Below are 14,794 nucleotides of genomic sequence, written 5' to 3'. Positions count from 1 at the left end.
CTGCCCATTTTTCCTGCTTCTAACACATCAACTTGAGGACAAAATGTTCACTTGCTGCCTAATATATCCCACCTACTGACAGCTGCCATGATAACCAGCTAGTCAGTGTTATTCACTTCACCTGTCAGTGCTCACAATGTTATGGCTGATCAGTGTAACCAACAGTTAGGCAAACAATATTAGTAGTAACATACAGACACAATTACTACATAATAATGTCAAAATATAATATTATGGACCCCATACCTTGCCTTTACTGTGTGTGATTTACTGCAAAATAACATTTAACTCAAGTAAAAATTCAGTTTATATTTTACATCTTTTTTGGTGTCTTTTGTGAAAGCCCCCCTGCATTTCCCATGATACACGCATACGCATAAGTGTACACAATGTATTAGTAATAGACAAAAATCAGTTATTAGTTATAGCTCTGTTGCTAACTTACTATAACTCAGCTTGTTGTTGTGAAAGGTAGTAAAAGTTTTTTTGTTCATCGCTCACCTTCCAAGTTAAATTTTTCCACACAACTGTATACAAATACTGTTTAGTAGCTATAATGAAGTCCCAGATGTTGACCCTTGTCACTTGCACATGTGAAAACAAGTGTAGTAACTATGGCTAAGATAACTGGTATATAATAACTATTAAAATAGAATTCTCTAATACCTGTGCTAGGGTACTAGTCAAGCAAATTTTATCGTTTTTTTTTTAGAGACTAAGAGACATATCAGTATATATACTAACAGATTAAGAAGACATAACCTACAATCAATCCTGTTGCAGAAAGTAATTACAATACTTTCCCTTTCCATTAGAGTATCTCAGACTTTTTTCAGATTTACCGTTCGGAAACCTAGCCAGAAAACAACCCCATTAGATGACAAAATAAGTATATTTTCATGTATGAGGGAGATTATGGTTATTATAATGGAGCAGACTCTAGAGTCAGATCACAAGTTCAGAGTTGACAACCTTCTGACCTGCCTGTTGATGTGGGAATGGAACTATTATAATCATATAACTTGCTGGGCTTCTGATTAATTCAGCTTAAACAAAAAACTCCCCTGTCTGTGGGATCACTGTATATCTCTCGACTTCTCTGATTGACAGTCGCAGAATATCAATTTAAGTATTTGCATTGACAGGCCTTTCTGTCAGACTCAGAGTACGAGTTTGATCCAGAGGCAGATGGGCACTGACGACATCAGTGAAATGTTTATTTAAATAGAATCTCCAAGAGATCTTCAAGATTGAGCACAGTGCCCATGAGTGGACTGCAGAATGCAGATAATGCCAATGTGCAACCAGTCCCTAGAATACAAATGAGAGGTGTAATAACATGATTATTCCATAACTCAATTTTATCTATAGGATACCAAAGAAGGACTGTGAATTAAAATGTCTAGCCTGGTGGATCTTTAATAAGCTGGGATATGTGGGATTCAGGGGCTAAAGTGATAAATATTTGAAAATCATTTATCGATTGTGGTATATATTGGGCCTATGCAATATTTTTTACAAAGCCTAACATTGAGGGGGCATACAGACAAAAAGGCTGGGTACTATAAATTATACAAATATAATGTCTGGAAACAGAGAATAAAGAATATATAATTACCAGTGTATTTGGCACACTGCTCCATTGTATGTTTAACTGGATGAGTGGCGCTATTTGTATGACCAACAGTGTACACAATAACGTATTTTTTTAATTAATATGTATGTCGTATGTCTACAAGGGTAAAACCTTGTTAGCAACATGCACACTTTGAGGTATAAACCCCCGCCAAACAAAGATTGAGGAGCCTAAATACCATGTTTGGTTGCACTGCTCCCTGGAGGTTAACAAAAGAACTACATGACTAAGCCGAGAGACAGAAGTGAGGAAAAGCCATTTGTCATCGACCACAGAGGATGAGAGAGCTCTGCTTAACCCTGCATGCCTTTTCCTCAAGACAATTATAAATAACAGCGCGCTTATTACCACTTGGAGGAAACACTGGCTCAGCAACTTTCACCGACTTAATGCAATTAGAAGAGTGCTGGGTTCTGCGCATGAATGAATTCATAAACACAATGAAGAAAACATTGTATTCCGTCATAAGTCTGCAGTTTAAAGTTATGAATTATACGTTCGGAAGTATTTCTAAAGCGAGCAAAAGAGGTCAAAGATTTTTTGGTATTTTCACTCATGCCTCAGAGTCTCTTGTGATGCAATGTGCAATTTTGGTCTGAGTAAATGAGAGAGCCTTGAACAAAGAGAGGATTAGTCTGGGTGCTGGCAGTGTGGTCCAGGGGAACAAAGAGAGCAGAGAGGTTGAAAGATAGAGCATAATCAGCCTGGTGACTGCTCTGCTGCACCCTAGGGAGCAAAGAGCTCTGGAGGACACAGCACTAACAAAAGGGAAAACTTAAAGGGATAAGTGTGTGTGTGAGTCAGTGTGTGTGAGTCAGTGTGTGTGTGTGAGTCAGTGTGTGTGTGTGTGTGTGTGTGTGTGTGAGAAAGACAGTGTGTGTGTGTGAGAGAGAGAGACACAGAGGAGAAGGGAACAAATTGGTACATTGAGGGCGAGGATGTTGCAGGGGAGATTTCCGAGGCGAGAGTGATATTAGGAGAGAACCGCAGTCGGGCCATAATAAAGGGGGAGACAACACAGTAAAGAAAAGGACAGGCAGACAACAAACAAATTGAGTGACAGAGAAAATTATGAGTGGGGTTAGAGAAAAAAGAGACTGCTTGGCTAAAAACTAAGCAGAAGTGCACCACTGAAGAACAACAGTGTCATTTAAGCATCGGCTTACAGTGATCGATGGACCAACCAGACACATACCGCCAACCCTGACTGCCTCGCCATGGTGTATAGGGTGATGTCCCCAGAGTCCAGGAGGGAGGAAAGTATAAGGCTATGAGTGTGTGTTTGTGTGTGTGTGTGTGTGCACGCGCTTGTATAACAGCACTTGATGTGACTGAGGCTGATGAAGCTCTCAAACAACTACTCAAGCCAGCACTGACACGGGGGGTGATAAGATTTTATCATTTCACTGCAAAATCATGTTGTAGAAGTGGCCTATTTTGCATGCTGTGATTAGAAACCACACAAGGTGCCTTCTCGAAAAAGGACAGAGCCTAGGAAGGTCAGACCTTCAGGAGGCTGACAGTTGTGTGCTGAAACTGCAGCGCACTCCCTTTCTGATTGAGGGGGTTTTATGTCAAAAAGTCTAAAACTTATGGTGCATTCAGGTAGTTCTTGTCAACTCGTAAACTTAAAAAAATGCACTTGTTGTTTACACTACAAGTGATATTTTTCACAACAAGCAGACAATGTACCAAGTAATCGTAAATATACAGGCCAAACCAACAATGGATATTTGAAGGTGATGCAGATATCGACAGTATAGTTGAGATTTGATATTTGAGAGTTAAAAATAAAGAAATCTGAAAATTAGGTATCCGTCAATTCACGTTTTAACACAGACATTTTCGGTACTTGTCAGTGCTCTCTGGTGGACAAACAATGTAATGGCGACACCATTTCTAAAGGACCTCTAACCAATCTTAAGTATTTGTGTACTGCAACTTAACCAATACCAATATATATGTGTGCTAAGTGTAACTTGTCTGATAAGGTCGGCCATAGCAATGTATCAGTCAGGCCGGTCTCGAGTAAATTGACCTGTTTACTTTCCATTTATCTGTAACAACTTATGTGCTTGCTGAACATGTCAAACTTTCTGCGACTCCTGAACTGGGACATGGCTTATGTAGTCTATTTCAAAAAGGGCAGGTGTTTTATAAATAGAAAAGTGCATGTTCAGCTGGGTCTATATATCAACATGCATTAGGGTAAATGAAACAAACACCCACTGTGCCCTGTAGTTTTTCCTGCTATAATAACTTCAGACTAATGTTAGGCCCCTCATTAAAAAAAGGGGAAGATTCAATATGAGCCCTGCCACTGCCTGGGCAACAGGCCAGGTGATTGTATTGGCTGCCATCAAACAGCCTCACACACTGTGACACATGTAGTCTTCTGCTGGAGCTGTTAGCTGTGCCCAGTAGGTGTATACTGTATGTGCTAAATGTCATGTAATAAATCTAAGTGTGGGTCTGACACGCAGTCAGTGACATAAAAACTCAATTAATAATACTTAACAGTGATTTGTCTGGATGACCTAGTTACTGCAGAGACACAACTGGGCTGCTGGCTGTCAAGGTTGTCCTGGATGAAAAGAGTTGCAACACCTTGCTAGAAAAATAAATTAAATACCCTAGTATCCATGTCAGCAGAGTTCTGCTATCTTGTGACAATTGAATTAGTCTAAGCCCGTCTCATTAAAACTGTCAGCATGCGGCCACTACCAAAAAATGTTTATGAAGCCCTGTGGAAAGCTACAATAATCATCAAACAAACCTTCGCAGTCAACACAAAAATGTAACAACTGTTTGATGCTTGGTTGCCATGGAAACATTATCAGCAAAGGAACAGCAAATGAGGTGCAAAGTGTTAGGAACATAGCTTAATACAGGAGAGACAGTGAACATTGAACTGTCACTCAAAATAAATAACACCAACTTGATTTTTAAAACTGCACAGGTCAGGGTGTAGCCGTAATTGCAGGGATCACATTGTTGCAGCAACAAAAGTAAACCAGTTTACACAGACCATAAAAACCTCACAAAACAAAAATAAAATGCAAAACACAAAGCATGAAAAAGAAAAAAGAAAAATCATGATAATAATAATAATAATAATAATAGACATAATTGCTTTTAGTTGTATAGTTACTATAAAAGCACTACTAGAGACTTGTGGCTATGTTTAATCCTCCTTAAACCTCCTTAAAAAAAAAGCTAAATAACCCAACAATGAACAACATGAGGCAAAAAAGGAAAAGATCATAAACAACTATTAGGTTGTACAACTTTTATATTTTAAGTAAAGCTGGAGTTATAGGAAGGGAGCATACATTACTAACAAGTCTTACTTCCTACAGTCAAGCGCCATGCATGACGCTGATGAATTTACCTGTTGCATCTTAAGTCCCACTGTACAGACAGAATGGGATGCCATGCAATATATATTATTGATCTGTAATACTTAAAATGCATTTAAATGTTCAATTCTGAGACACAGAAATATCAATATATGCTGAATTCACAATGTGCAGCTAGAATAAAGAACCAAATTGTACTTTCATCTCTGAGAAACATGTTTACACAATGTTAGTAACCAGGATAACTGGGAACCTGGCTACAATGTCAAGTGCAGTGTTTTCCATTAGTAATCATCAGATCTGGCAGTAACTAAATCACTGCAGCATGTCGTAGCAAAATAGCTCCATTATAAAAAACCACAGGAATTACACACAGACGATGCTTTTAAGCCGACTCAGTAACGCACCACCGGGGTCCACATCACTGAAAACCAGATCCTTAGAGATATATTTTGCTGCTTCTCTGACACAATTAGTTTTAGATAAAAATGGCCACAAATAATGACAATCGTGGCTACAATCACAAAGAAATCGTATATTCCATAACTCACAAAGGGTGTACAAACCATGAGCCTTGTCTGACCCCTGCTGGTAACCCTCTGTATTGCCACTGCCCTCCTTTAGAATTCAAACAGCCCTGTTGTTAAAAATTAAATGATATTGTACCAATATGTTAACTTTTAAAATGTCATCACAAACCTTCGGGGACACGTTTCATAGTAAAGACCACTTGGGCACAAGCTGTGTAAGTCTCTAGGAAAATAATGTATGGCTATGTAATGTCCCCAAAACTGACATAAGTTAAGTTGTGTGGGTGGTGTGTGTGCCTGTACAAACCTTGTGACAATCTCTGGTGTGCAGTCGGGATTGCGGCCCATACACTCCAGTACAGCACAGTATGATCCCGCATTTGGCTTCAGACCAAGCTCTTCTAACATAATGAACATGCGGCCGATCTGACTTAGTGAACCCTTTAAAACACAGAGAGAGAGAGAGAGACAAGGCATGACCATTAAACTTTTCTTCCACTTATACTTAATACCAGTGCTTACTCCAGAAATGTTTAATAACAGGGAGGAAACAAGTGACAATTAGACTGACCATAATGATTAAAACATAATGTCTTAATTGTTGAACTCACCCTCTTGGCCCACACCTTCATCATGATGTTGTAGATGTCCGTGTTCAGATGTTTACGTCGGGTCACGTTTCTGTGCTGCACTAGCAGAAAGCGGTATGCCCTTTCAATTTTCCCAGCAAACACACAGCACTCCAGGTAACACTGGATGTTCAGCAGGATGTCCTCAGATACAGTTCCTTCACTGTGTTGCTGGTTGAGACTGTTCTTCAGCTCCTTCGACTCATTAGTAACTCTCTTCTTTTGGCCATCTTCACAAGGAACCTTTTTTAGAGATTGATTTAGTTTCTTAGCCTGGACCTTCTTCTCCATTTTCTTCCTGAGTTTCTCAATGAGTAGCTGCTGTTGATTAAGTTTCCTTATGTTCTCCTCACTTAACCTTTGCATCCAGCGACTGGGCTTAGAACTACAAAATGCCGGCGCTGATTTAGGTATTGTTTTCTTACTAGGATTCCTTATAGGACCCATATCAGATAAACACCCTCTTCCAGAGGATGGGGCTTTAACAAATTGCACCTTTGCATGTTGGACATCTAGAACGACATCAGATTGGAGTTGGTGGATCCTGGCCTCAAGCACTGAGAAGGAGAAACAGAAAAGACATTTGGACATAAATGACAATGTCAAAGTAATAGGCGGAAATACAGAAAGAACTACAGGCTACAGCTGCTGATTAGGCCTAGCAACACCTAGGACACATACAGTAGGAACCAGTTACGGAACAGAAAAGCCTGCATAAGTCTACTGCACAATTTCCACAAAATAACTGTGATGAGGATCTTCGGGATGAATTTCTACCAGGAGTCTTGAACAAAACACTAAACAAATGCAGTTTGGGCTGGAAGGAAGACAACCCCCTGTCTCTCCGATAACATACCGTCTAACAACTGAGACTGCTCCAGTACACGTTTCTTTCCATCTTCTGTCTTTGGAATTACAAATGTAACATTTCTTCTTTGAAGCCACAAGGGTGTCTCTGAAAAACAAAAACAAACAACAGGTGTATACATGAGACATTACAGTAACTATTGCAGACAAACGAATAAATATTCCCTCATCTTCCTAACCAATCACTTCTAACATTAGGTCACTCTGGAGTCCCAGTTAAGGACCAGGAGGAGCAGGGTATCGAACCACCGAGCCGTCCCACTCCACCACCTGAGCTTCAGCTAACGCATAGTCTGCCAAAACAGACTAAAATGACACTAATATTGTGAAGTAATGTTATAGTTTAGTCGTGGCATGAGAAAATATTGTATCGCGATATTTTGTGTTTAAACCCCAAACGGTATATAACAGTGTTGTAAACAGCGTTGTATACTATGACACTTCTCCTACAATTAGAACAAATCTCCATATTTCACTTTACTTGCAGTATCACCATTTATTGCAGCATGTTGAATCGTAACCCCTGTAACACACCGTATCAACACACAGCCCTACAGTTGAGTGCAGTCAAATGATTGATGGAGAGCTTCGCGCTAACCCACAGAGTCACTAACAACATTAATGGCAGTTCTATCGTCTCAAGTTGTCTCAATGAAGACACGCAACATGAAGGACACCACTCAAGCCAGTGTCCACAAACAAAACACGCCCAGGCTGGACTCAATAACAGCCCTTTACACCTTCGGTAAAACACAACAAACGTGTCCAGCATTACAAGAGCTATTTGGTAAAGCCTAAAAGTACACAGGCACCAGAGGTCTCTACGAACCGGAGTTCATGTCCATCACATTGCGACTGTCCTGGCTGACATCTATGAGACAGACTCACCTGAGACTCGTCTGAGTGCGCCGTTCCTCCTCGACACACACAGCTGACAGCAGTCCGCAAAAGACGCGCGAACAGCATACTTCTCAAATAAACAGCGACGACTCAGACATTTGGCAAAGTCACCTACTCTAAGAAGTAACATGTTGACTTGTTATTACCACGTTACTTCTGAGCACTAGGACGCCATGTTCAATGAGCCCGAGCTACTTCTTTGTGGGTTGTTTTCGGCGGATTGCGATCTCGTTTTACAGGTGCATAGCGCCACCTACCGTACCGGAGTGTGTGGAGGCGGATCTAGTTTACATTAAGTTTACATTATCTAAAAAGTATATTCTACTAAGCAACCCTGTGTTTATTAGGAAATATATGCCCTCTCTCTCTCTGTGCTTCCCACACCGTCTCCCCATTTGTCCCTAATATCCCTGAGACCAAGCTAGTTGCGAGGAGCGAGCATTATAGTTAAGGCACGGCTAGAAGATCGCAGATAATTCGAGTGTGGCGTTTTTTGTTTTTCTTTTTGTTTTGTTTTTGCGTTTTGTGAATGTTTTGATTGTTTTAGACATTTTTTCACAGCAACCTTTTGACACGAAATAGTGGGGTAGTCACGGGTGTTTCCAATAACACTAATTCAGCTTCTGGTCCATATAGTGCAGCAGGTATGGGATCAAACCAGCAGCGCTCTGGTTCACACTTAGTTTGACCCCATTGGCAGTATGTATGTTTGACCTCAGTGGAGCAGGACCTTGATGTCGTTGGTAACACCTCTATTCATGTCAAAATGTCTGCCGCGACAAAGGTATATTAAGTTATGATTACACTACATTGCCAAAAACTTTTGGTCATTTGGTTTTGGATTTACGTGTTAAAGGAGCAATAAAAGACTCACAGTGAGTGTTTACAATGGGTACTGCAGGCCTGGGTTGCCAGGTTGAGGACACTCAAGTAGTAGTAATTATTACGTTAAAATGAACAGTAAAGGTGATGAAATAATCAACTATTTTATTAATCGTTTGTGTAAATGTCCTATTTACAGAGCAATATAGGCAGATGTCCATACACACAAAATATTTAACAAAATGGGATTGTAAAGAAACTGAGTTGTTGATAATGGTTGCGACAAACACAAGTTACAGTAGTGATAAGTAAAAACTTTCTTAGAACTAACCATTGTGCATAGTATATATAGACTAAACTAATGGTACTAACAATACGGAGATCAGAATAATTATACTACAACAATAATAAAAAATAGAAATCAAAGATTTCAGTACTACTCAGTTGTTATTATTATATTATTACAAGTATCAAGTAATTGTCATTATAACATTATAATGGTATTGCAATATAACTCAAGGCAATGCAATAACCTTACATGAAAAACAATGCAGAAAATGATGTATAGAATACAGATTTAAACAAATATTCATAACTGTTAAAGAGCTTAAGGATTATAAAGTGAGTGTGGGCACAGGTTTGAGGCTCTTACTGCAGTGGACTTTGCTGCTCATCAGACTTGTCTGGAATGGGAGCACTGTTGAGAATAATTAGACACTGTGTTGTGGACTAGTTCTTTAGCAAAGAGTGGTGTATAAAAGAAATGATAGCTTCTATCTGTGTATTAAATGTCCAGTGTGTAACATTTAGGAGGATCTATTGATAGAAAAAGAATATAATATTCATAGGCATGTTTTGATTAGTTTTGGGGTTTTTTTGCCTCCAGTCTCATTTTATTTTAATCCTCATGGCCCTAAGAAATGATCATACAACCGTAAAACCTACTACATCCTGCTGTTGATTTTTATGTGACTTGCATACCGAATACTATCTTGATTGAAAGTTGGTTGCCTTCCTGTCTGCAGCCAGGTTCTTTTGGGTCTTTTGTCTCTCCTGCCCTCCCTGCAAATATTGGAGTAGATTCAGGACATAAATAGAGATATTTAAAGGGATAGCAGTAAGTTATTTTAGGCAGAACTACACTATTGTTGATTGTTTCTGAATATCATCCTCTTTTCCCTTCTGTCTTATAATGGTTCAACTGAAATGTTCACACACATCACAGTAGTTTGAAATGGATAGTGAATTATGTTTGGCCTGCAGGTGGCAGTCTCATCACAGTCAGCCAAAGTAGAGGAGACAAAACAGGAGAACCAAGTGAAAATGAGTGTCTTACAATGATACAAGCAACATGTCTTGTATCATATTTTGACATTTATATTCACATTTATGTTATATATTATTACTGTTTTTACACCCCACATAAATACATGATTCTCTGAAGTGTCAAACATTTTGTTATAAGTTATAGGCATAGTAGGCTACAGTTTAGATCGTACTAGTTAGGACTATACTATATACTATAGTGTATACTGGTTATATGTAGAAATGGTTAAAACTTTATTGTCCAGCACTTAAATGTACTTCCTGTACTAGGTTTTACTTGTGTAGACATAAATATTGAATCTGCAGCAGTCAGAGTTGTGGATAATTTTTGCTTAAAACCTTCAGCATAAATTGTGATGTTGATTTAAAATTAAATTCACAGTGTTTGAAGCTTGGTAATCCCAGAAACTGCTGTTTAAAAACGGCACAAAATCCTATGTGTCAGTTGTCTCAGGAGTTGTACAGCACTGACAGTTATTGTGGTGCGAACGTGTACTTCTCATCAATTGGGGGGAAAAAATGCATTTGAGGTTGCATTTATTTCCATTCATTTAATCTGTAGCTGGTAGTATACACATGCAACCTGCACTCAAGCTGATTTGACCAAAGTTCATGTCACAGCCCATTGTAAAGTACTGTCGTCTTCTTCCAGTCGACTTCTGAAAAGTAAAACTGAATGTATCTCATTCACATCCTGTATACTTTCTGACCCCCAGCAGTGTCAGTCTCCCCTTGTCATGCATCCATAAAGCATTCTTAAACACTTTAGCAGCCTTTTGTGTCTCGGCAGGCTGGAGGTTAACACAAGCACTACTTGACAGAGAAAGAGAGACAGTGAGAGGGAGAGAGAGAGAGAAAGAGAGAGAAGGGGGGCTGCAGAGAGGGAAATGAGGTCCAGGCAGTACATCTTTTCTCAGTGGAGGCAGTAGCTGAGAGCACAGCAGTGGGTGTCTGCTGCTGAGCTGTAGGTGAGGATCAGGAGGTGTTTGTTGCCACGGTTCACGAGCAGGGCCCCTTGACAGCCTCGTTTGATGTGGTTGGCCCCTGTCGGCGGCTGGCTCTTTGCGCTGGTGTGACAGTCATTGCCGGGTGAGTGACTGTCAATGCCTCGACCGACAAAAGAGGAGAAGACAGGCATTCATGGGGCCTGATAATGGCCAGGCCAGGACAAGGCTGCCATTCTCATACACTTTGATCATGTGGATTCTTTTGCACACCTTTGTAGGGACTCCCTATTTGTTTAACAGATGGAGAGAGGGCTGTTTTTGATGGAGACACTTCTCTGTGAGATGCTTGTGTTGGTAAATGCCTTTGGCATGTGTTTGTGTGCGAGTCTCTTGTGTGTGTTTCTGTGTCACTTACATGGAATTAGTGACCTGTCACCATTTGGAAAAAAAGTGCTTTCTTGAAGCTCCACATATGTGACATCTGAAAAGTGCTATTTAGGAAAACTTTATTCAACAGCTTTTTCAAACTTTTAGGCTGATGTTGAGACATGCAGCCCATTAGTTTTTTTTTTTTCAGTCTACTCTAAACTTCCAGAGAACTGATACAAACATTAATTCTGAAATGTTAGTCATCACATCACACACTTTATGTCCATTACTGTCCATTACAGAGAAACAAACATTAGAATAATCCTCCAGGCTTATGCACAGGCCTTTACTGGACTGCTGTGACTCACTCAGCACTTATTGGGTTTCCCCACATGCATTTTAAGATGGGTTCAATTAGTGAGTCAGTTAGAATGTCTTAAGATGTGTCATGCTACTATTGTGCTATTTACAAGTGTATCTTAATAGAATAATTTGAAAGAATGATGTATACTTCAGATGCTAGGTCAACCTCAATACTCACACAAAGCTACTGCATCTATTAAGAGAGTGAGGAAACGCAGAGTCAGCAAAGATTTTTAAAGTGCTTTGTAATTCCTCACCACCACCATCCTGTTCTATCTGTGTGTTCCGTTTTGTGTTTCTGGTATATCAGATGAGAAGTGCACAGATATTTAATCACAACTGACAAGTCACGTTTTTTTCATCAAACGCTATCAGTGAGCTGGATCTCCGCTTGCTGTCCTGTGAAGAACTGGGAGGCTGAATCTCTCAGAACTCTTCACAGCATCAGATAGACGACCCACTTATCAGAATGCCACTGACAATAGACAATGGTCACGAAGCAGGATATGCAAAGGGCCATGTCCTCAGTGGAGCTGAGTTGGGGTGGTCTGGTCAGTTCCTTTAACCACGTCCGGATGATTGCCAGCCAACCACAGCAGACTTGCTCAAAGATATGAAGCACACCTGTGTTGGGTCTGATCTAACAACACAGGCAGTGTTGGACATGCTGAAGGGATAAATTGCATAATCGCTGAAATTATGAGAATTTACAGCCTGTGAATAATATGTGTGAGGTAATTTCCTTATGTGAGTGTTGCAACTCCCTGCAGCTTAGCATCTACAATAAAGAGAAAGTAGATTGTTCAGTATCTGGAAACACTTTAATTTGAAAAGAGGAAAACAAACACCTTCCTACCACTGAGTTACAAACTGGCAGAATGTCAGAACACTTAAAAGCACCAGGTCATGGGTGAGCTGCTAAAACACAACTACAAGAGCAACAGAGAAAAAGAGGGAGACAAGGACTTAGCAGGCCGACAAAACAATTAATAATAGGGAGCTATTACTGAGGGATTGTCAGTGCTAGGAGGGAGGTCGGGTTTCAGACCCTTTTGAAGACTTTGATGGTACAAAACAGGCCTCATTATAGAGATATTATCTCTATTCATACACTTACAGAGCCGCTTGGATTCCTGCTGGGAAAGATTAGGTTCCTCCACTTGAGAACATCCTCCTTGGGTGCCTGGCTCACAGAGTGGTGTTCTCAGCTCAGGGCACACCCACACAGCACGGCTCAATTCAACACAACTCAACCCAACTCAGGGGATACAGATCCAATATAATCCATCTGTGGCAGACTGACATCAGACATGTTGTGGTCGTTAGAGATCACAGTAAAGTCAGAGCAACGATCTTTGTAGCTAGTTAGCAGCTCTAGCGAAGGCAACGTCGGCCTGACAGTTGATCTGCCCGGGCACGTTGGTCCAGACTGAAATATCTTTACAACCACTGGATGAATTTAACAATCATGGTGACTGGTCGCAGGTCTTTTCCTCTAACCACTATGAGGCTGAAATCTTTATTTTTTAGTGAAATATCTCAACAACTATTGGATGGATTGCCAAGAAATTTGGGATAGACAGTCATGTTCCCCTTGGGGTGAATTGTGATGTCTTACTGATCCCTTGACCATTCCTCTTGTGTCATCATCACGTTGAATTTCTAATTTGGTGTCTAAATTGGTGTCTAATCCCAATTAGCAAAGCACCACTGTTTTTAAGAGCTACTAGCATCAGTGTTGTTCCTTGTATCTATCAAACTATAAGTGCAGATGCTGTAAGTGCAGTGGATTCCTTCCTGACTTGATTATAAATTGCAAATGAGCTAGACTGTTGTAAAAAGCTATAGTTTGAACCGGACATTTAAGAACTCCTCAGCATGTGTCACAACCTTGTAAATTACTGCAGTTTTCAAATGTCAAAGATGCACAATGTAAAACAGCAAGCGATTGCACATTAAGACATTTGACAAAGAAATACATTATGCTTGTGTCTGCTCTGGCACTGAGCTCAGAGCCCAAACATTTGTTTCCAAGACACCACAAAGCAATCTGCTGCCACATCTGACATTCACATGAGGCCCGAGCTTTGTTGTTGACCTCAGGAGGCATGTCGATTTTTGAGAAGTTATACAGTACATAGAATGATTGTATGATTTTAATTATGGGGAATTTCAGCAAAGGAAGGACAACTGGAACTTCCTGAGGGTTTTTTATTCTCCTTTTTTCTCTCACTTTCTCTGGTTTCTTCTCCCTCTTTGTTTTGTTTGTTTGCTTGTATGTGTGTGTGTGTGTGTGTGTGTGTGTGTGTGTGTGTGTGCTTGGAAGAGAGACTACACTCAAACACAAAATAATAAGAGAATGTGTCCTCCATCAAAATCTGAGATCAATTTATCTTTTTTATTTTATTTTACAAAACAGAAATAGAATCACCACCGTTCACCAGCTGGTTCAGAGTTAATCAAGAACAATTTATGAAGAGTCAGTATGATTGAGTCACATATATTCATGAAATAATCATTACCTAATGATTCATTAATATAGGATCTCTCAGTCTGTTCTCTAGTAACTTATTGTTATCTACTATAGTCCTCCATTAGGAGTTATTAGAGTATGAAGTACTTATCAATGATTCATACCTTATCCAGTCATTCCTGATTCGTTCCTCACTTGTTTCTTAATTAATAAATCATTAACTAATCATCAGCCACTCTAAAAAAATATTTTTTAAACAAATTGTTCCCTAGTTCCTCATTTGTTCCTCATTTGTTGCCTGGTAACTATTCAAAATGTCGTGCCCCTTATTGTAAAGACTAGAGTGACTTCTTGTCTGAATAATATCTCTCACTGATCAAAAAGTCGTACAAATTCCAATTTAACTTCTATGACTTTGAAAACGTTGCCAACTCTGCTCCAAACATGATCAATGTCATACTGGAAAAAGAAATGGTTAAGGCGGTTGGAGAGTTTATAATTGACATATGGAGTCTGTTGGGACTATTAGCTGGAAGCATCATCTGACTAGCCAGCATGTGTAACAAAACAATC

General features: G+C 39.8%; 1 protein-coding gene across 2 annotated transcripts in view; it reads right to left on the bottom strand.

Moving 5' to 3' along the window:
• polrmt (polymerase (RNA) mitochondrial (DNA directed)) overlaps positions 1 to 8,314 on the bottom strand; it is a 48,890-nt gene extending 40,576 nt beyond the window's left edge. The window contains exons 1-4 of one of the 2 annotated variants that reach the window (XM_035653056.1): positions 7,910 to 8,314; positions 7,011 to 7,109; positions 6,137 to 6,711; positions 5,833 to 5,966 (exon numbers count right to left, since the gene is read on the bottom strand). In XM_035653056.1, coding sequence (XP_035508949.1) covers positions 5,833 to 5,966; positions 6,137 to 6,711; positions 7,011 to 7,109; positions 7,910 to 8,051 — 950 coding nt within the window. In that variant the 5' untranslated portion in view covers positions 8,052 to 8,314. The remainder of the gene's footprint in view (positions 1 to 5,832; positions 5,967 to 6,136; positions 6,712 to 7,010; positions 7,110 to 7,909) is intronic. The other variant, XM_035653058.1, reaches the window with a different exon arrangement.
• Positions 8,315 to 14,794: the final 6,480 nt, after the last annotated feature.

This window comes from Morone saxatilis, unplaced genomic scaffold, assembly GCF_004916995.1.
Source record: "Morone saxatilis isolate NCDOM2014 unplaced genomic scaffold, NCSU_SB_2.0 Contig12, whole genome shotgun sequence".
Lineage (NCBI taxonomy): Eukaryota > Metazoa > Chordata > Actinopteri > Moronidae > Morone > Morone saxatilis.
The sequence above is the reverse complement of the archived record's forward strand: the minus strand, read 5'-3'. Positions and strand labels throughout refer to the sequence as shown.